General features: G+C 41.9%; 1 protein-coding gene across 8 annotated transcripts in view; it reads left to right on the top strand.

Moving 5' to 3' along the window:
* PTPRJ (protein tyrosine phosphatase, receptor type J) overlaps positions 1–22,081 on the top strand; it is a 171,455-nt gene that overhangs the window by 146,750 nt on the left and 2,624 nt on the right. For 7 of the 8 annotated variants that reach the window (XM_006022013.2, XM_006022012.1, XM_006022017.1 and 4 more), the window contains 11 exons: positions 4,579–4,710; positions 7,613–7,823; positions 7,973–8,097; positions 10,403–10,490; positions 13,209–13,250; positions 14,481–14,489; positions 14,590–14,677; positions 17,079–17,169; positions 18,498–18,571; positions 18,716–18,850; positions 21,380–21,499. In XM_006022013.2, coding sequence (XP_006022075.1) covers positions 4,579–4,710; positions 7,613–7,823; positions 7,973–8,097; positions 10,403–10,490; positions 13,209–13,250; positions 14,481–14,489; positions 14,590–14,677; positions 17,079–17,169; positions 18,498–18,571; positions 18,716–18,850; positions 21,380–21,499 — 1,115 coding nt within the window. The remainder of the gene's footprint in view (positions 1–4,578; positions 4,711–7,612; positions 7,824–7,972; positions 8,098–10,402; positions 10,491–13,208; positions 13,251–14,480; positions 14,490–14,589; positions 14,678–17,078; positions 17,170–18,497; positions 18,572–18,715; positions 18,851–21,379; positions 21,500–22,081) is intronic. The other variant, XM_006022015.1, reaches the window with a different exon arrangement.

Here is a 22,081-nt window from a genome sequence, read left to right on the forward strand (position 1 = left end):
CCCTACAAATCCCATGAGAGCCACAAAAGAAGTGTATATAACAGGAACGGGCAATTATTTCTGGCAGAGGGCCACTTACCAAGTTTTGGCAAGCTGTCGAGGGCTGCATGAGAGGCCCCACCCCTGGCTGCTGTCTTGGGACCCCCTAACCTCTGACCTTTGCCACAAGAATCCCTCCCCTTGCCCCTGGAAATACTCTTTAGGGGAGAAAAACCCAAATTATATGCTAAAAATCAAACACCCATAGGCCCCACCCCTGGCTGCTGTCTTGGGACCCCCTAACCTCTGACCTTTGCCACAAGAATCCCTCCCCTTGCCCCTGGAAATACTCTTTAGGGGAGAAAAACCCAAATTATATGCTAAAAATCAAACACCCATAATAATATATTTTCATTTAATTAAAAAAAAAATTGTCCTGATTTGTGTGCATTTGTGCTGTAGATGTAGAAGTGATTGCATAATAGCTTAAAATGCAATCTTATTTGTATTTTGTTGGGTGTGCAGGGTTGGTGGGGGAAGTATGTATGGGTGGGTAGCTATGAGGTTTGTAGGGAGCTGTGGGTGGGTGGGTATGGGGGTTTGTGTGTGTGTGTGTGTGTGTGTGTGTGTGGGCATGGGAGCATGGTGCAGAGTGGCCAGAGGGTGAGCAGGAAAGTGGTGGCCGGGGGGGAGGTGAAGCGAACAGAAGCGTGGGACATACACTGGTGTCCCAGGGCCAGTGCTGGCAGAGCCCAGAGTGGGATGGCAGGAGTGCGGGGCATGGGCTGGCAGGGGTCTGTGGAGTGGAGCTGGGCTCTGTCAGCAGGGAAAGAAGGGAACCCACTTGGCTTCATAGAACTCCCGCTGGCTGGGATCCCGTGCTCCTGCCGCCCTGCTCTGGGTTTGCGGGTGCTGGCCCGGGTCATGAGCATGGGCCCTGTGCTCCCACCCAGTTGTCACTGGCTTCCACGTACCTGCTCGTTCCCAATCCCTCCCCACACCAGCCCCACGGTACAAGTGCACGCAGCCCTGCCCAACCCTGCGCTCGCCCGTATAGGATGAGCAGCGGGGGCACAGAACAAACTGCTGCCCAGTGTAGGAGAAAAGTGGCCCCTCCCCATCCCCGTGGCTGGAGCTTCTTGGTGCAGCCACGTGGAGCTGTTCTGTGTCTCCACCATGTCACTGCTGCCTCTGGGGTGCCCTTTGGGGCAGCACTGGCAGCAGAGAGCAGGCACAGACTGCCTGTGTGGGCTGCAAGTGACTGCACCAGGGAGTGCTGGCAGCTGGATGGGGAGGGGCCGCTTTTCTCCAGCGCTGAGCAGAAGTTTGTTCTGTGCCCCTGCTGCTCAGCCTGGGACCTGCACTGGCTCCGCACTTGCCCATCAGTGTTGAGTGGCAGCAGCAGCTGGGTGCAAACTGCTGCTCGGGGCCTAAGAAAGTGACCGCTGTCCTTGCTGCTGCCAGGCAGTGTTTGCTGCAGTCACCCAGAGCCCGTGCCATGCTAGGCTGCCGTGTGGCTCCTTCACCACCACTTCTGTGCTGCCCAGCGCAGCAGAGGTGGCTGTGTGGAGTACCTGCACTGAGCAGCTCACAAGTGGCGTGGCGGAGCTCAGCATGGGAGAAAAACGGCCCCTCTGTCTCCCGCTGCCGGTGCTCCCTGGTGCAGCCACTTGCAGCCCACATGGGTCTGCCTTTGCCTGCTCTCCACTGCCACTGCTGCCCCATGGGGCAGCCCAGAGGCAGCGGTGATGCAGCAGAGACACAGGACAGGCCCATGTGGCCTCCGGGTGGCTGCACCAGGAAGTGCCGGCCACAGGGAAGAGGAGGAGCTGCTTTTTTCCCCACACTGAGCACCAGTTTGTTCCATGCACCCACTGCTCAGCCCAGATGGGCGAGCGTGGGGTTGGGGCTGCGTGTGCTCATCCCTGCCTGTACTGTGGGGCTGGGGCAGGGGGAACTAAGAGCGAGTAGGTGCATGGGAGCCAGCGACAGCTGAGTGAGAGTGCGGGGCCTGCACCTGTGTCCCGGGCCAGCGCTGGCGAGGCCCAAAGTAGGGCAGCAGGAGCCCAGGGTCCCAGCCGGCAGGGGTTCGATAGAGCTGGGTCAGCCTCCCCCCTCTACCTGCTGGCACAACCCAGCCCAGCTCCATAGACCCCTGCCAGCCCATGCCCCACACTCCTGCCTCCCCACTCTGGGCCCTGCCAATGCTGGCTCTGGGACACAGGTGTGGGCCCTGCACTCCTGCATGCCACACTCTTCCACTGTCCCCTGCCCCCCACCACTGCTTTTCCCACTTTCCTGCCTGCCTCCCACTCCGACATCACGTGGCTCCCAGTTGTATGGCCAGACCTGGGGACTCAGCAGAGGCTGGCCCGGCCCTCAGGACTGGGGCAGTCACTTGGGCCTCCCTTGCCTCCCTGTTCTCCCTCCCTGGCCTCCGTTCTTACCTGAATTTCCCGCACTGGCACAGGGAGGCATGAACAGTCCCACAGTCCCAGGCCGGAAGCCTGTGCCAGGCAAGGGCTTCCAGCTGTGGGGGCAGGGCTGGGCGGGCCTTGCTGTTCTGGGGTCCTGCCATGGCTTCCTCTGGGTCCTACTGCTCTTGGCTCCTGTCATCTTTGACAAGCAGCCAGGGGCAGATAAATATTAATTTTCTAAATTTTTTAGGGGCCCTGTGGGCCAAACATAGTGGGCCTAGTGGGCCATATTTGGCCCACCCCTGGTATAGAACTAATATCTGTATTATGGGCATTCTTTTTCTTATAGAGCATTGGAGTGAAGTCATAGCCATGATGGTCCAGGAATAGTTTGAGGGGCAAGGATTTTGATGGGTAGTATCTTTTATTGGCAGTCCATAGAAATGCATTGCAATTGAAAGCTCATCTATCCCAATAATATCCCCCCAAAAATTATCAACCACACAAATCCTTGCCCCTTTCACTTTCTCATGCATCATTTTTTATCTGCATGGACACTATATATGTTTGCTTGGTTAGATTTTTAAAGCTCCCCTGCTGGAGTATTGACAGAAGTACATTTAAAGCACTTCAAATCTCACTTTCATTTGAAATATAAAACTGATGTTCATGATGGTCCAGAAATTGAGAGTGGCCAGAATTTCTTCGGGTGATATTTTTCATTGCGTATTGGGATAGGGTTAGGCAAGATTTTGAATGCAAGACATTTTTCGTCAGTGACCTGCAGGCTGCGTTTGGGATCAGGGACCTGATGAAGAATGTCTTGCATCTGAAAGGTTGTGTAACTTTATCTCAACCATACAGTTGGTGCAATGAAAGATAATACCCTAAGAAATCCTTCCCTCTTGCATTTTTATTTGAAACTGTTTTAATTTGTAGTCTATCGGTAATGTAAAGCCATACTACCTGCACCCAGAAGAATAGTATCAAGATTTGTTGGAGCCCATATTTTTGTGACAGTCCTTAGCTGAGGGTTCAGTGAGCAGAGATGTCAGCATATCTCAGTTGCTATTCCCCAGAGTCTTCTATAAAAAAAATACTTCAGAGTTATTCCTGTTTCATCTAGGGTTATTTCTGATTTTGATTTGTGGAACTATAGCATTGTATATCATCTATCCACCAGTTTTTCATCACATTTTCAAGCTTGTTAAAGCACAAGAATAATACTGTATTTACTGGATTTCAAAGCAAGGTTTTCTCCCGTTGAGGTGGTGGGAAAAGGTCCTCATCTTAGTACTGAGTAGGAGATAGGGTGGGTGGGGCAGGGGTCAGGCAGCTGCTTCAGCTGTGCTCTGCCCCAACCCACCATCCCTGCCACCTCTGCACTCTATGCCTCTTCCCTCCCACCTGCAGCCTTGGGCCCCTATCTGCCCCCTACCACCACTGGAATGGGGTTGGGCTGTGGCCATGCTCCACACCCCCAGTTGGAGTGAGGACAGAGCTTGCCAGCACAGAGCAAGGGTAAGCAGCAGGGAGGGTAGGGGAAGCTCTGTTGGAGGAGTAGAGGATGTCAGAGTGGGAGTGGGGTGAAGGCAAGGCTGGGGGACCTGAGACTGCAGGGGGGGAGCAGAAGTGGCATGGTTTGGAGATGGAGGGGAGAAGGAAAGGCAAGGGCCTGAAGCTGTGGGGTGAGGGAGGGGCAGGCACAAGGGGAGGCAGGTGGTGGGGGACAAGCTGTCTGCCCATCTACTGCCTCCCTCACCACCTGCCCCCCTGACGTTGCTTTTCCCATTGCAGTGGTGGTACGGATGAATGTAAGATGATACTCCAATAATTAGATTCTATAGATAGAACATCATAACAAATTTATATTTTTTTATATATAGAATCTAATTATTGGGGGAGTCAACTTAAATTCTGGGTTGTCTTGGATTTAGGTAAGTACGGCACATCTTGTGTATGCCCTTTAAGTGCCACTGAAATGCGCTGAATGATGGGGGGTTGTGCCCTATAGACAAGTTGCAGTAATATGAGACCATAGAAAATGGTAGGCTTTCTCTTTAACATTTTTTCAGGGCATTTGGAGAAAATAGACTTTTCAGCATATCATGCTTTCTCCATAGCAAACTTCTTTCTCTTTAATTTGCAGTAAGAGTCTAATTGATATTTTCTCTGCTTCTAGACCCTCCTGCTCCAAGTGCACCCCCTGCAATTACAGGAATTGATCACAACTCGTTTAAAGTTCAGTTTAGTCCGTTTAAGTCTGAACATGGACCCTTAAAGGCCTATGCAGTCCTAATCACAACTGCTAATGGTAAGATGACATTGTTACACTGTTCTGAGGTGATGCTATAACCTCCCAGGTGTGTGCTTCTGAAAATCGGACATCATCATGTGTGTATCCAACAGCATAGACTTTTTTTTTTTTTTTTTTTAAATGAACTCGTAGCTTTGCGCATTATTTTACAGTCCTAACAGATGGTAAATAGAGAGGGGAAGTTACCCCTAATACTTGCAGTCACAATTCAAAAACTTAGAGTGAAGTGGTGGCCCCAAACAATGTCACAACTCTTACTAATTTCATAAGGCTACAGTTGAGCTTCTGCCTAAAATATTCCAGCTCATTCAGGCTTCTCACAAGAGCAGGTTGCCACAGTGCTGTGTGCGCCACTTCCATATTGGTGTGCCTGTAACCCCAGCCACAAAAGTGCATGGTGTCATTTGTTTTTTATAGAACGATTTTAGGGACTAGTAAAAAACTTCTGAACTTGGAATGTTTTGTCTCTTTCTTCCCGTCACCACCAACCCCCTTCCCAAAATATTATAATCAAATATAAAAGTAAATAAATAAATAGGACTCCTCTCCAATTTTAAATTTGTTAACCATGGGTGGGTTATCTTTATGGATGAAATGCAGGAATAGCATTGTTGGTGTCATGCTCAGGAATGCTGAATATAAGCAACCTGCTAGAGATTGCTACAAACCTCTTTAAAAGGTCAAACCAAAGAAAATCATTTAAATGAATAGCTACAGTGTTAATTCAGAAAATTGGGGAGGTGGTTCTTTGCAATTTGATGTCAATTAAAATCTTGTTTCAGTCCTGAAAAAGCTTAAAGAAAGGCAGCCTATGCAGTACATTTCCCATGTGCAAGGTTTCTACTGACTTCCTTATCCAGGATAATGATCCTTCTACTTATTGTTTTTTGTTTTAACAGTGAGCATGCATTTCCCAGCAGTTTGGGTGTAGCTCTTCCCTCTCTATTTTTGTTTAAATACATGTTCTGCAGAGAGTGGTAATGTAGCTGTATTCAGTTGTGCAACACTGATTGTTATATTAGCAATGGTACTGGAATAGCTTCTTGGATTCCATTATTTACAGTCTGTGTTAATCAACTGTTCCAAAATTGCTGTTTTAACATGGTGTCTTATCAACATGTTTGAATTTTTTTTCATACATTTCTAACTAGTAACATCAAATCAGGATTATATTTGAAGTCTGTTCTCCCTTTTTTGACACACAGCCAAGGAAACAGATTTTTCTAAGTGTGATTGATGAAACTGAAATATAGCCAAATTTTTCAACTTCAGATTTATGCTTTACTGCAAAGGGAAAAATTAGGAAAAGGCATGGGTCAGTTAATAATATGGTACAGTTAATAACAACACGGCTACTTAACTTCCAAATACTATTACCTTATTGCACTAGTACGTTTGGGGTAGGGTTCTGTTATTTGGGACAGTACTGTAATTCATTTATTATTGTTTTTCATCCGTATCTCAAATACGATAATACAAAGCAAAGTGTGTTTCCAAGGGACTGTGTTAATTTTTTCTCTCTTATCCCAGGATCTTAAAAAGTCAATGAGAGCTTTGCCCTTGGTTTACAGAGAAATGTAGAATCCAGCACAATCTACTTCTGTTGTATACACATGCCCAGCTTTACACCTCACTCCTGAAACAGCTTTTTGTAGCCAGTCTGTAATCTTTTTTAGAGATTGCACTAATACTATATTTTCTATAAGGAGAGGGGCATTTTTAAAACAGCAATGAGTGGGGAGTGAGCTATGCCCTCCTCATAACGCTTTGAGCTTTTAACTGTGTGCTGTTGAGTTGTCTCTGACAGCTAGCAGTTCAAACTGCTTTGATACCCCAGAGTTTTTACGTGTCTCATTTCCATAATCTGCCTTAAAATTCTAGGATTTAGTCTTTCCTTGACAGAATCATGGAGCAGGAACAGGGAGAAATAGCCTAATGTACTTAGACAATCTGGCTTCCTGTTTGATGAGGCTTATTTATTCAGTGTTACCACTTCACCCTGGAATATTGCATCATTAGATTAAAATGATGTTTGATTTGATTTGAAATGTGCTTGAATGACATAAAAGCATTGCTGTCATCAAGCATTAGGAGTCTATCTGTCACAGTAAATAGTTCTTCTGAGTCTTATGGGAAAAAATGCCTAGTTCCCTGTAAGCTCCCATTTGGTATTATGTTGACCATTGCTTATAATCATTCACAACAGCCAATAAAGATGATAAAAACAGCTCTCAAAATTCTGCCTATTGAGATTTATGTGCTGAAGACCTTGCCCTCTAAGAGCTTGTCCTCACTAGAAAACAAGGTCCTATTTATTTATTAACAGACTGCTTCTCAAGATCATGTTCTGACTCATTGTGAAACACCATTTTGTGGGCAATAAACTAGGCACAGGTTGTGATGAACATCCTGTTGGCTGATTATGGGGACACTTCAGGTTTAATCTTGATTAGCTGACACATTACCAAACTCATTTTGCCCCTTTCAGAACAGTCTGAATGGTTTCAACACACTATGCTTGTTCAAATGCTTTCTCGAGTTCTTGTTCTAACCTGACAATCTGTCTAGTAAATCACTGGATTCTCTGTATGGACAATTTCATTATGACGTGCCTTTTGTGGACTAGTTGATGTTTGCAACATCCGATCTGCCACACACATTACAATTGGAAAAAAAAAAGGATATTAAAGCAGCCAGTGACTTTTTCTGGGAGCAAAAGCAGTTAAAATAAATTGCTTTACAGTAAAAAGAGTTAAGTGTTCTCAGACTTTAATTTTAGGCAGTACCCTAGGAATAGTCGGAATCTTATTCAATATTTTACTACAGTTGCCCTCTCAGTTATGTTGTTTTTACAGAAATGTAATACTTGATGTATATGTTGTCTCTTGTCTTTCATAAGATAACCAGCCTTCAAAATATAACCTGAACTTGACATACCATGACTTCAAGACAAAGAAAACACATACTTATGTAACATATGTTATGAACATTGAACATACAAGGGCTTCTCTCTCAACCTCCAGAAGTCAGCCTTACACAGTTGTAGTAGGAAATGCAAACACCACACATGCTTATTACAATGGACCACTGGAGCCCCTTGGTTTATACAGGTATTTATTTCAATTCATTATTTTATTTCCCTTGTATACATATGAAGTCTAAATAGTTATCTGATCATGAGATCATAAATATTGCTTGCTAGGATTGAGTGGTTAATATAATCTAATACAACTATTACATTTCTTTCCCCTCTCCCCAGGACTTCTGTTGCAGGTTTCACTGACATTACGTATGCCAATAATAAAACTGGACCTATTGTTGAAGAGAGGAGCTACGTATCATTCACACCTTATTCTGAACCCTTTCGAGTACCCCAGGATCCAGGTACTGCTAAAATAAAATAGTGGACTGACTATATCCTAAATATTTGGTCTAGATGTGTTTAGGAAAACACTTTCTGATTTCAATGTAGAGAGGACAGGGTCTGTTTTGTAATGTAGTTGATCTTAATACAGTTCATCAATTCCACATAAATTCTTGTTTATTCCTTGTCATTTTTTTGGATCTCAAATATATTTTAACAATCATTTCCTGTCCTGCAGTGGCAGGACATTGACAGCGCTCTTGTCCACCTACTTTACCTGTAGCAAATTAGGGGGGTTGTGTTTTGTGGCAGTGTGCCTGGTAGTTGTGTGACAGGCCCTGTGTTCAGCTTTAAGAACAGGTTAGACATGCGCTTGTATGGGATGGTTTGGATAGGAAAGATCCTGCCTTGAGCAGGAGGTTGGACTAGATGAACTCCTGTGGTCCCTTCTAGCCTTACTTTTTCTATGCTTGCTTATAGGGATTCCTCACAGGGATCTTGTGAGGAATCTTCCTCACAGGGATATTATTTTACAGATTTTTCAACACCGATACTAAAGCATAAAATGATATAGATGGATTGAGACCTACTGTCTCTTGGGTCCCAGTACTCAATTAGAATGCAACTACAATTTTAGCTGAGAGATGGTACAGAAACACTACTTTTTTAGTTCTTGGTGCACTAGAAGTCTGCCCATTCTGTAAGGGCAGTTTTTAGCATATATAAATCTTGGTTTGCATTAGTAATAATGTTTTCTTACATATTTTTGCTTAAGCTCAGAACTGTTCTTCCTTTTTCTGGGCACAGTCTGTGAAATTATTTCAATCTGAACCTGAGGTAAGGTACACACCTCAGACTATCTGATTAGCTCCTTTAGTACAATGGATGGTACACATTTTCACTTGGAGTTGAAATCCAGGACCAAAAATGAAGCCCTGAGTCTGAGAATTCTATGATTAAAGAAAAATGGGTCAGGTCACAGAATCATAGAAAATGAGGGTTGGAAGGGACCTCAGGAGGTCATCTCATCCAACTCCCTGCTCAAAGTAGGACCAGCCCCAACTAGATCATCCCAGCCAGGGCTTTGTCTAGCCGGACCTTAAAAACCTTCAAGGATGGAGCTTTCATAACCACTGAGTAACCTGTTCCAGTGCTTTATTACTGTTCTCTTGAGAGAGTTTTTTCTAATATCTAACCTAACCTAAACTTCCCTTGCTGCAACTTGAGACCACTGCTCCTTGTTCTGTCATCTGCCACCACTGGGAACAGTTTAGCTCTGTCCTCTTTGGCAACCACCCTTCTGGTAGTTGAAGGCTGCTATTAAATCCCCCCTCAGTCTTCTCTAATCTGGACTAAATAAGCCCAGATCCCTCAGTCTCTTCTCAGAAGTCATGTGCCCCTGTCCCTGAACCATTTTCATTGCCCTCCACTAGGCTCTCTCCCATTTGTCCACATCTTTTCTGTCAGGGGGGGGCCCCAAAACTGAACATGGTACTCTAGATGTGGCCTTACCAGTGCTGAATAGAGGGGAATAATCACTTCCCTTGATCTGCTGGGAGCACTCTTACCAATGCAGCCTTCTTGACCCCAGGGGCATGCTGCTGACTTATGTTCATCGTATTGTTCACTGTAAACCCCAGGTCCTTTTCTGCAGAGCTGCGGCCCAGCCAGTCAGTCCCCAGCCTGTCCTGGTGCATGGGATTGTTCCATCCTAAGTGCAGGACTTTGCACTTGTTCTTATTATCCCTATTTACATCCTCAGCTGATGTAAAATTATTTTACCTTATTCACTTGGAAAACATCTCTACGTGATTTTTGCACTCTCTCTTAATTTAGAACATACTAGCTTCCCATTTGTTACTCTGTGTTTTATTGATAACTGGACTTGGAGTAGAAATGAATGATTATCACTTCCTTTTGAGTCTTTGGACAGACATGGATAACTGGTGTTCTAAAATCTCAAAGTATATCTTTTCCAACTTTTCTTGAAATTCATAGTAGATCAGGGGTTGGCAATGGGTTTTGGGCAGAGTGTCAAAAACACCTGGAACCTCAACTTGTAAGATGTTTTAATACCAGGGGCGGATGGCAGAGGAGCTGTGAGGGGCCCGAATCTTGTTGTGGCAGCATAACCCAGGCCCCTTCCCCATCATCCGCCCTGAGGCACATGTGCCAAGCAAAATGCTTTCATGTGCCATGCTTTGGTGCCCGTACTGAGGGCTGTCTACCTCTGTAGTAGAATCTCTAGTCTTTTAATTTTGTTAACTCATTATTGACATGGTAGCTAACTAATGAGCACTTGTTCTATTTTTATCTTTCTGTAAGGCGTCATTGTTGGAGCTGTTCTTGGTTCTATTTTGTGTGTCTCGGCTGTACTTCTTGTAGTGGTCTTTGTTTTCTGGAGAAGGAGAAGGTAAGATGTTAGTAATAACATTGGCTTTTTGAAAGGGCAGTAGTAGTTCAGTGTTAATGTACTAAAGCATAACAATGACCAAGATTCCTGTTCATACACTTTTTTAAAGTGATATTTTAAAATACAGTGCATCTCAGGAGTCCCCCAAACTAGGGATCATGACCCCAACACTTACAATCTCAGAAAGAATGGAACTGCTGTTCTATTTATTGAAAATTTGTATGTATATGATAGCAACTCAAAGTGGTTCCATCAAACTTGGTAGGTAGTTTGAGAAAATAACCGTTAGCATGACTATATATCACCGGTCCATTATCTATTCTGGTCACCGTTGTGAATGTACACACGGGTGTTAATGTAACTGATTAGAATCAGGCCATTATTTTTAAATGTCACATACCTACAGTGGTACAGGACATGCTTGTAACTAGTATTTTAATATATTCAACTATTAATCTGATTTTGTTTGAAGATATCCAGTAAAGCCTTTTCTTCTTGACAGGCAGTGCTTTGTAGTATTATACTAGAACACAAGTTCTGATGTGAAATTTATTTTCTAGAGGTAATAGTAAGGCTTAGTAGAGATGATGTAGCAGACAGACAAGCTTTCAGATGTTATGTTATCTGAAAATAATCCCTTGACACTGCTCCTGTAGATACCTGAGATATGTTCATAGTGGTTCACAGTTCTGGTCTTTTCTAGGCAACTTGGACTTAAGGGCTGTTACAAGTTAAATACTGTGCAGCATCAATTTTAAAAAGCTACTAAAAGTTTCCGAAGACAAGGATTCTGGAGGGGCCATATCTTGTATTGGCTCAACTGCATGGCTGGAATAAAGTTAGACAGGCTTTTGAAAGCAAAATATTCTTTATCATGTCTGCATTTGAAAGCTTGTCTAACTTTTTTATTCCAGCCATGCAGTTGGTCCAGTGCAAGATATTCCACTCCACCTCCCCCCGGCAAAAAAAATAAAAATAAAAAATACTTCTTGCCTCTCTCAATTCATGGACCATTGCAGCTACAACATCATTCTAACAGTACCATAAACATTACCAGACACTTACTACAGCTTATTCTTTTACCTTATTCACTTGGAAAACATCTCTATGTGATTTTTGCACTGTCTCTTAATTTAGAACTCTTTCTTTGTCTAGTTGCTGTTCCCTTCTACCAGTTTCCATCTATGGCCGATGGTTGCTTCCTAAGTGGAAAAGCCTAGGGGACAGCTGCTTTTGTAGATGTGATGATCCTTTTTTTTTAAAGTCATTCAGCCAGGGCTTAAACTCCCTGAATAAACTTCTAATGCAGTTGACTTTGATTTAAATGCTGTTAACAGTGTTTCTGGGGCCTTGTCTATATTGAGATTTTAATTTATACCAGTGCAACATAAAGACTGTCTCTGAACCAAAGAGCTTAGAATTCAAGTTACGAAGAAGCAAGCTACAGTGGATAGAGGGGGTTAGTATAAGGGAACAAGGCACTGGTCAGCATGATGGGAGTTCGAAACTTTCAATCTAGGAATAATGGGTGCAAACTAGTGGAGGGTAGATTTAGGTTAGACATTAGGAAGAATTTTTTTTTTACAGTAAGGGTGGCCAGAGTCTGGAATGGCTTTCCAAGAGGGGTGGTACTATCACCTAACTTGAAGGTCTTCAAGAGGAGGCTTGACAGTCACCTGGCTGGGGTCATCTGACCTCGGTCCTCTTTCCTGCCGGGGCAGGGAGTCGGACATGATGATCCATTGGGTCCCTTCTGACTCTATAATCTATGAATCTATAATTTGTACTTATGTAATTTATGTAATTTACCCTGATTCCAAACTGGGATAAAATTCCACAGGGGGTGGAATTTAAAATGCCACACTTAAACCAGGGGTGGCATTGTATTTCCTTCTTGATCATCTACATGGCAAAGAAGCTCGTTGGCCGCCTCAATCAAGTCCCTCTAGTCATGGGTTTAGGTCAGCTACACATTCAGGCCTTGGACACCACTATGCACCCAAAAGTGTGGGGGGGAGAGGGGATTCATTCATGGTCATATTTCCTGCTACTTATTTTAATGCCTACTGTAAGTGTCAGGCATAAAGTTAGTCTCAGGAAGGTCTCCTTACACCGGACTAGATGCTATACAGGAAACTGGCTGCGTCTACGTGAGATGCTGACTGCACAGTTGTTACTGCACAGCCATTTAGTAGGGCTGTGTGAAATTTCGGCAGCCGTTTCATTTTGGAGGTGTTTCAGGCCATTTGGGCACCCAAAACATTGAATCTGAATTGAAACAGGAGGCTCCAAAAAATCTCCTAAACAAAATGAAGCATCTGAAACGTTTCAGAAGTGTTTCGGAAAATTTCAGTTTCAGAGCTGGGCTTGCAGGGGAACAGCTGTATGTTGCTGCCCTGCCACGCGACTTGGTTCCACAGGGAGCAGAGAGCCGCACCAGGGGTCTCTTTGCCGCCACTGCCTGCCCTGCGCTGCCCCAGCTTTTAGGTGACACTGGCGGTGGTGACACCAAACAGCTTTTAGGTGACACTGACTGTGCAGTAGCGTTGCATCATGCTTCCTGCCAAATGATGCTAGTAGTAATGAGCTAGTGCACAGTCAGTGTCTCCTGTAGATGCAGCCACTGGTCTGACCAGGCATAGAAGGAGTCTACCAAGAACCATGCATGTGTTTTGCATAAATTCTACTAACCTCTTGTGGTTTTTCTCCCCTTTACAGGAAAGATGGAAAAAATAATGATGTGTCCTTTTCTCAGATTAAGTGAGTTTATATTCTTTCACCCGTTAATTTCTCAGTTTATGCGATATTAGCAATATCTGCTCAGAACTTTGGTAGTTTTGTGTTATACTATGTTATAAGCTGAGTATTACAGCTTTAAATACTCGGATTCCTTGTGGAGAACCAAATGCAACCTGCTGCCATCTAAAATAGTTAAGAGGCTGAGACTTCTAACAGCTGCCAAAAGGATTTGAACATCCACTTTCTATTATAATTAAACAGATTTAGATGTGTAGGTGCCTTTATCAGTTTTTCAGATCTCAGCTTTATTTATTTTTATGGACACAATCAAGATTATAAGGTACAGTGTTTAAGAACCCTATTTGTAGCCTTTCTGTATTCAAAAAGGATTTTGCCCTATGGCCTGGGGTAGGGCTACTTTGAGCTGAACCTTCAGTGTAAGTAATATTAAAACCATTGTAGCTGGACATGGAAGGATAAATGCAGTGTACCATAAACCACAGACAGTGAAAAGCCATCATAGGTTGTCTCTTGTAATTCTGCTAACAAGGGAAGAGCCTGGATAAAGCCTCCTAGTGACCCCCAGCTTTGAGGTCTTTGGCAGGGAGCAAAAGTTCCGGGGTTATTGGCCTTCTGTGACCAGCTTAGTAGAAGAGAAGCACAAAGGTTATTATTGTATTGAGTTGTATGTCATACACACCCTTTCCCCAAAAAACAGTACTCCAAAACTGGGGTGCATGTCTTGAGTGAAGCTAACACTTTCATTCACGTTTGATTTTTTTTTTTGCTGGAATAGAAGCAGGGAAGCACTGCTGCAACATGGCTGCTATGCTTCTTCCTCTGCCCACTTCAGGGAGGGAGGGGGAAGAGTTCACACTTCAGTGCTACTCCTGCCTTGAGCAGGGGGTTGTAGCCAGAGCTACAGGGTTAACCCTCTCACGGCCACAGCCACTGCAGTCAGGATCCCCTGAAGTCAACGTTCAGGCATGACTGGAAAAACATCCTTTTTTCTTTCATTCTGTTTTTCCAGCATAAGGTGTGTAACTTATTTGGGAGCATATGGTATATGCCCCTTTTTGCATACTCCTAATTGACTTGCATTGTGCACTCAGCCTGAGCAGAACGTTGGAACAGTGTGTCCTTATGCCCTTTCTTAGGCCAAAGTTTGAGGAGGATAAAAATTAAAAAAACTGTTAGTCACATAGCAAAGAATACAGCTCTAACCATTTTTTTCTTTTTCCCTCCCTGAAGACCTAAGAAGTAAGTAATTCACATTTTATAAATATAAATTTGTCATGAATTGAATTTATCTTGTATTTAACTAATAATGAATACTAATAAGGGGTTTTATTCATTTTAGGTCAAAGCCAATTAAAGTTGAAAACTTTGAGTCTTACTTTAAGACACAGCAAGCTGATTCAAACTGTGGATTTGCTGAAGAGTATGAAGTATGTATTATCAGCCATCACAGATTGTAATCGTACACTTTTGAATATTACAAAGGGAAAATAGCTCCTCTCTGAGAGAAAGCGGTGACCAGTATCAGAGACACTGAATGTACATCTGCAGCAATCCATGACCTGATCTGTTGCATTGAATCTCTCTGAGAGTGAAATATGGTCTGCTGGTCAGAGTTGTCATTGAAATTAGACACCTTGAGGTTCTTATCCTAGTTGTGCTCAAAAAGTTAATAGCTGGCCTTGAGAAAGCTACTTACCCTCTCTGTGCTTCAGTCTCCCTATTTGTAAAGAAGTGTGAGATTGGGCATGTTATTAGTATCATTGCCTTACTTAATGGGGTTTTGGGATACAAAAAAAATAAATATTTTTTTCTATCAAGTGCTTTAAGACCTGAATGTAACCACAGAACAATAATGTAGCTAAGGAGGATGTGAACCGGGCTGCAGCCCTAAGTGCCAACTAGAGAGGGATACCAGAATAGCAGTTGCTGCTAGCCTGGCTGCTTCTCTGTATACCATTGCTGCCCAGGATGTAAAACTACCTTGCTATGGCTCTGCTAGTAAGACTGCCAAAGTAGAAAACACTACAATTGCCAGTACAGCCAAATGAGACTGAACTATTGTAGGCTTGTGCATGATAAGACTTTTTCCTCCTAGTCTTTTCTAGTGACTGTCATCCTGTTTCTTGCCACAGAATAAAGTGGTTCTTTCAAAGATTTTCAAAAAATATGGTGATCTTTCTTCTTTTTAGCACTGATGAGGGCTCACCTGGAGTACTGTGTGTCCAGTTTTGGCCCTGCATTTCAAGAAAGATGTGGACAGATTGGATCCAGCGGAAGGCTATGAAAATGATTGGCCTGGAAAGCATGATTCATATGGAAAGACTGAAAGAACTAGGGTTATTTAGTTTGGAGAAGACAAGACTGATAGAGATTAACAGTCTTTAAATACCTAAAGGGTGATTGACAGAGAGGATAGACATAGGCTTTTCTCTATGGCCATAGAAGGCTGGACTAGGAACATTGGACTCAGTCTGCAGCAGAGGAAATTTTAGTTTGAAGATTAGAAAGAACTTTTTGAATACGGGTTGGGACAGAAATTATACACAAGCCAAAGATTGGATACCGTTTAAATCTGTAACACAAGAAAAGTTCAGTGCACGTAACTGCTTTCAAAACTGGTTTAAGGTAAACTCATTTAACCTAAATCAGTTAAGTCTGGTACTACATCCATCCAGGTTTATTGAACTTCTGTCCCAGATCCCCTCCAGATTCAAGTCAACGCACGGTCCCCCAGCATCTGAGGATGCTTTGCACCTCCCCCTAAACCTCTGTCACAGGGTGAGCAGGCTAGCCTTGGCCCAAGCTCTCTGCTCCAGCCCAGCAAAGAGGCATGCTCTAGTGCCCTCCAACTTCTGGCCTGGGCTGCCTTTCCAGAATCAAAAGTGAATTTCTATTCACTCGCTTATCAGTTAAATGTATGCAGCTTAGACCAGCCTGTGAAGATTGAATAGATTCAGCATTGGATTTTTTTTTGACTGTCTATACTTGCCTATGAGAGTGATCAAACATTGGAATAGACAACCTAAAGAAGTAGTGGAATTTCCATCCCTAGAAATGTTTAAGAGCAGGTTAGACAGTCACTTGACTGGGATGGTTTAGTAGGTATGATCCTGCCGTGACCAGGGGGTTGGAGTAAATGACCATCTTGAGGTCTCTTCCAGCCCTGCTTTCCTATGTCCTGTATCAAGTTATTTTTAGGGATGCTACTCTGTCCTGCTTTTCTTTCAGGTTTTCTTTCTTCCTCCAAGTCCTCTCGTGTCATACACTCCACTTCCCCTCTTTTCTATAATGATTTCCTTGTTATCATCCAGCCTTCCTTCTCATCCTTTCAGCTCCAAGTCATCTCCCCACTGTGCCTTATTTTGAAATCGGGTCATTTTCTTGTTCCTGCAGCATCCTCACTCTATTCAGTTACTGTATGACATGACAGTGACAGATCAGCTTTGAGACCCCAAATTCAGCAAAGACAGGGAATAGAGTCAGTAAGGTGTAAACACATGTGGAAAGTTGAGCATGTGCTTAAGTGCTTTGCCAAGTTAAAGCCAGAGTAAGCATGTAGTCATGATCAGTCTTGTATATTTTACAGACAGTGCAAAAAACAATTTGTGAGAAACACAAATCCTATTACTCTTTTTGTCATCTTATTTTACTCCTTTCCCTTCTGCCTCCTCTATCCCTTTGACTGTCTTTTTAAAAGGGCTTGCTGTATTACCACTTCTCCAGGACTTAATACTTTTACTGCTAGAAGGACACCATGTGTCAGTTGTTTGCCTACCACACTAACTGCCTGTCTCTTGTCTTTAAACTAGTGTTATTATTTTGCTGCAGGAACTGAGGCCTGCCGGTGTCCATCAGCCTAAATTTGCTGCTGAACTTGCTGAGAATAGAGGAAAGAATAGATATAATAATGTATTGCCATGTAAGTCACCTCCTGTTGTTTTTGGTTGTTTCTTTTTTTTTCTTCTTTTGAATTTTATGTTGAGTTTTGAAAGACTTCAGTTAACTAATGGTTTTGGGTACTTCAGAGATGGATACTGATGTAAATGTTACAATAAATAAACAAAAAGATTTAAAGGATTGGGATGACTATTGTGCAGTGTTCCAAAAGCCATAGTATTAACAGAACATGCAAATCTTTTTTATAAACACACATTCTCCATATCTAGTTTGATTTTTCATTCATGAAGTACTACATGGCCTTGCACATATTTTTTGTATATGAGACAATAAATGGCTAGAGAGAAACAGGTGGGATGGACCCAGGAAAAAGTGGCAGTATTGATCAGCTAGATGGGCAGTGATCTTGTCACACCAGTACCCTCAGAACCACCAAGATTTTTGTAGGCATCATGAAGAAGAGATTGGAAGGAGGAAGTCAAAAGAGAGTAATGAGAGAGCTCTGGATGTTTATGTGGAAAATAATTTTGAGGAGTACCACAACAGAAAGTGTGTATGTGATATAGATATACATAGATCTATGTGTATGTATGCATCTGTGTATATATGTGCATGCGTGTATTGTAAATTAAATTACATTAGATTTTGTGCACACATACATATATATTCTTGACATAAATTAAATTACATTAAAATATATGTTAATGATACCACCTGAATGTAGTGCCTCAAGATCCCTAGATTTATTCTGTTTACTTCAGGTTTATTGAATTATTAAAATGCTTCCTTATTATTTTATTCTAAACTAACATATATGTGTGATACTGATTCTGGTTAATAATCTCAAAATACTTTTTTAAAAATACTTAACTCTTAGTGGTTTAAAAATTTTAAATCTACAAGCATTCAAAAAACACCTACATTTATATGTGTATACATACCATATTGACTTTCCCTATGCCTGAAGAAGGGTGCCTGTGCCCAAAAGCTTGCAAAGAACAATTTTTCCAACTACTCTGTTGGTCTAATAAAAGGTATCACATTTATCCAAATAACCTTGTCTGCCTATGTCCTTAGACCAGCACAGCTACAATCAGTACCCCTGAAACCGATTAAAAATAACTAATTTATTCAGTTACTGGAAAATGACTCTGTTTTGCTGAGCATTTGCCTTCTGCAGATAATCACTGCATGTACTCAGGATTATAAAACCTGTTTCTGATTCCAAAAATAACCATCTATTCTCATTTTAAAAATGTGTTGAATTTGAAGCATTTATTCAAAACAATTTTGGTTGGTGTTTAGCCAAAACATTGAAACCCTAAAAGACATGCTTTTATTTTTTTGCAGATGACATTTCTCGTGTTAAACTTTCAGCCCAAAGCCATCCAACTGATGATTATATTAATGCGAACTACATGCCCGTGAGTCTGTTAAAGCAACTAAAATTAAAAATTGGGTATATTTTATGATATAAGCTAGACAAATCAAACAATACCTTTAAATAGGTTTGTCCTGTGTGATGATTAAGAGTACTTTTAGAATATATAAAATATTTTCTATTTTAGGGATACAATTTAAGGAAAGAATTTATTGCTGCACAAGGTCCCTTACCGAACACTCTGGAAGACTTCTGGCGGATGATTTGGGAAAAGAATATTTATGCTATTGTTATGTTGACAAAATGCATTGAGCAAGGCAGGGTATGTTTTTGTTAAAAATGCACATTCTTTTAAGATGATATTAATTAATCCTAAGCAATAAAAAGGATGCATTTATGCTTATATACTTCCTTTTAATCCTGGTACCCCAGAAATCTTTAAAGGCTGTATAGTATTCACAAGGTTCATTTCCTACGCTTTTCAAGTTCTTGTTGCCTTTTGGGGTATAGCAGGAATTGCCCTTTGTATTCAGTCTTGAACACAAAAGGTACCTATGCACGTGCAGCGAGGCTGCTCCGACACACTGTAATTGAGGCTGCTCTGACACTAATTAAAATGCATTGGAGCAGACTTGATGGAGTTTGCTGAAGCATGGCAATTATCACGCTCCAGCAGACCAGCGTTATGTGTATTAGCATCCCCACACTGAAAAATGGCAGCAGGGGCACTTTAACTAAAACTCGTTCAACAAGCTTTAGTTAAAGTGTTCCCATTGCCATTTTTCAGGGCGGGAGTGCTGATACATGAGACGCTCTGGGTGCTTTAATTAGAGCAGCTCTTGGAGCACTCTAATTAAAGCACTCCTCCCCCACTCTCCTCCCATAGCATGTATATAAATGCATCAGGTTTTAGTACAGTTAGTCCTGTTTTAGTCTTCATCTGAAATAGCCCGTTAGAAGCAATGTACTCGACCAGATAAACCAGTGTGTAAACAATATAGCAAATGTACTGAAACATCAGTTATCCAGAATGTTAGAAACTATGGCTTCAGTTCTGGATTCAGACCTACTCCGATGGATTTGAATGCAGAAGTGTAGTCTAGCGGTGTCTGAGGAGGTAATGTGCAGAATGACCTGTCCACTTCATTAAGCAATCGCACCATTCCGTAGAAGTGCTCAAAAGACAAAGTTGCATCTACATGAGCAACCTGAACTTCCATCCATTTTTTTTTTCTTTTCTGGTCACTGTTTGTTGTACTTGCTTGAATACGTCTGCTTAAACATATTAGCTTTCATTTTGGACCTGATCTAGGTCCACTGAAATAAGCAGAGAAATGCTCCCTCTCTGCAGTTGGAGTAGAAACAAAGCTTTTATATAAGTGAAAGAAAAAAATGTTTTTTAGTAGACACAGCTGTTTTCAGCATTGCATTTTCAGTCAATCTTAGATTTGTAATGAGGCACACTTACTGAATCAAAAAAACGATTATTGAGTATCCCAAGGAATATTGGTTTGGATTTTTTTTTTGCTGTAAAGGATACCAATACGAGGCTCTAACTGCAACTCATGCTTATTAAGACCATAATCCTTGCAGAATTAAACAATGGAGATTAATTTTGCAAATTTTCATACCTCTTTTGGTTTGGAGACCACCTTAAACCCTTTCCAGCCATCTTTTCAGCTGGGCTCCTTGTGTACTATGCCCAGAAGATCACCATATTTGGGTTATTTTGGAGAAAAAAGAATTGGGGATCAAGCATAATTACAAATATACTGGAATCTTTATTTCATGGTAGAGTCAGAATACACTGAGGTAGAGTTGGTGTCTACCACAGAAGGATGGATGGTAGACATGTATGTATAACTTCCACTACCGGTGCCAGGTCTGGTGCATGGACATACAGGGCTAGAAAGAAGTCCTCTAATCAATTCCACTTTTCTGAGGCAGTATCAAGTGTACTTAGACCATCTGTAAGCAATAATTTTTTAACTTATTCTATAAACCTCCCATAAAAAGGATCCCAGAATCTCTGTACATAGCCTGTGCCACTGCTTCACTGTCCATTATGCTTTAAAAGTTTTTGCTAATATCTAATCTAAATTTTATTTGCTACTTATCCTACTCCTAGTGGACATGCAAATCAATTGATCATTGTCCTCTTTATAACAATCTTTTACATAATGGAAGATGTTTTGCATGTCCCCTCCCAAGTCCTCTCACTTCTAAACTGAACTAACTATCCTTTCACCCTTTACTCATAGATCATGGTTTTTCCAAATGCCTTATCATTCTTTTTGCTCTTTCTTGTACTCTTTGCAATTTGTCTCCTTAAAGTGTACTCAAAACTGGGCACAGTACTTCACCATTCCACAACATATCATCAAGCAGGTACATCAAAGCAGAATAAACCTATACTGGCCTAAAGGAGGATATTGGAACAGGGCAATAAAGTTACACTAAGTATAAATTTAACTGATGACATTTCCCTCCCCCCCACCCCCCCCAATAAATTGGGATTGCCTTATGAATGTTTTGCATTCCCAGTACATTAAAGCAGAAGTAAATGATGAAATAATAACTTCAATAAACACCGTCAGCTAGAATCATCATATATTCCATATAAGTGAGTAAATTGTACTACTTTTTTAGGTTTTTAGAAAGCAATAAGAAAATAATGATAATTTTATTTTAAAACTAGATTGACTATTCAGCAGCCCCAGTCTAGACTCTAATTTAGGGTAAGAATTAGACAGCATGTCCTTGCAAAGCTTCTCTCTCTCTTCTCATTGCTTTCCATAAAATCACTTGTATCGCTACCATACAATGCAAATAACTTTAATTTTCTTCTTAGACAAAGTGTGAGCAGTATTGGGCAGACAAACAACCCATGAGTTATGGTGATATTACTGTAACAATGACTTCAGAGATTGTCCTTGCAGAATGGACAATAAGGGACTTCACAATAGAAGATGTGAGTAATTCTTTGTGTGTATAAGAACAGAAAAGAAAGACAAAAATTAAACATATATTTACCGTATTCCTGTGGCTACACTATCTAAATGGCGGGAACATACTTATTTTTCTGAACTTCAAAAAGAAAGTAAAACTTAGCTAAAGGAAATAAGCTGTTCATTTTTGTTTTAATTTGGGACTCGTTAGTACTTTTCTTATTTGTTCCCAGTCTCTGATTAAAAGTGCTTTGTGCTGTGTATTGGCCTGGGAATTTATGCTGTAGTAAGGGATTGTACATGGATGATGGCTTAGCCTCCAGTTGCTCTTCTTTCCAGGAACTGTATTATGGGAGAATTCCTCAGCTATAGTGGTTACCACTTGGCATAGGACTCCATGTAAGACTAAGTAATCTGTATATGGAAATTTGCTAAGGAGTTTGGCCGCTTCCATATTAGCACTGCTGCAGCGTGTGTGTGTCCATGCTCATGTGAGCTTTCCTTAGTCACACAAGGAGTCACACCAGTGTAAGGTGTGAAATTTAGGAGGAATCCATTTGCCTATGAGTGCAGGAGCCTAGGCTGAACAAATAACTTCACATTCC

This window comes from Alligator sinensis, unplaced genomic scaffold (genome assembly GCF_000455745.1).
Source record: "Alligator sinensis unplaced genomic scaffold, ASM45574v1 scaffold983_1, whole genome shotgun sequence".
In the NCBI taxonomy this organism is placed as follows: Eukaryota; Metazoa; Chordata; order Crocodylia; family Alligatoridae; genus Alligator; species Alligator sinensis.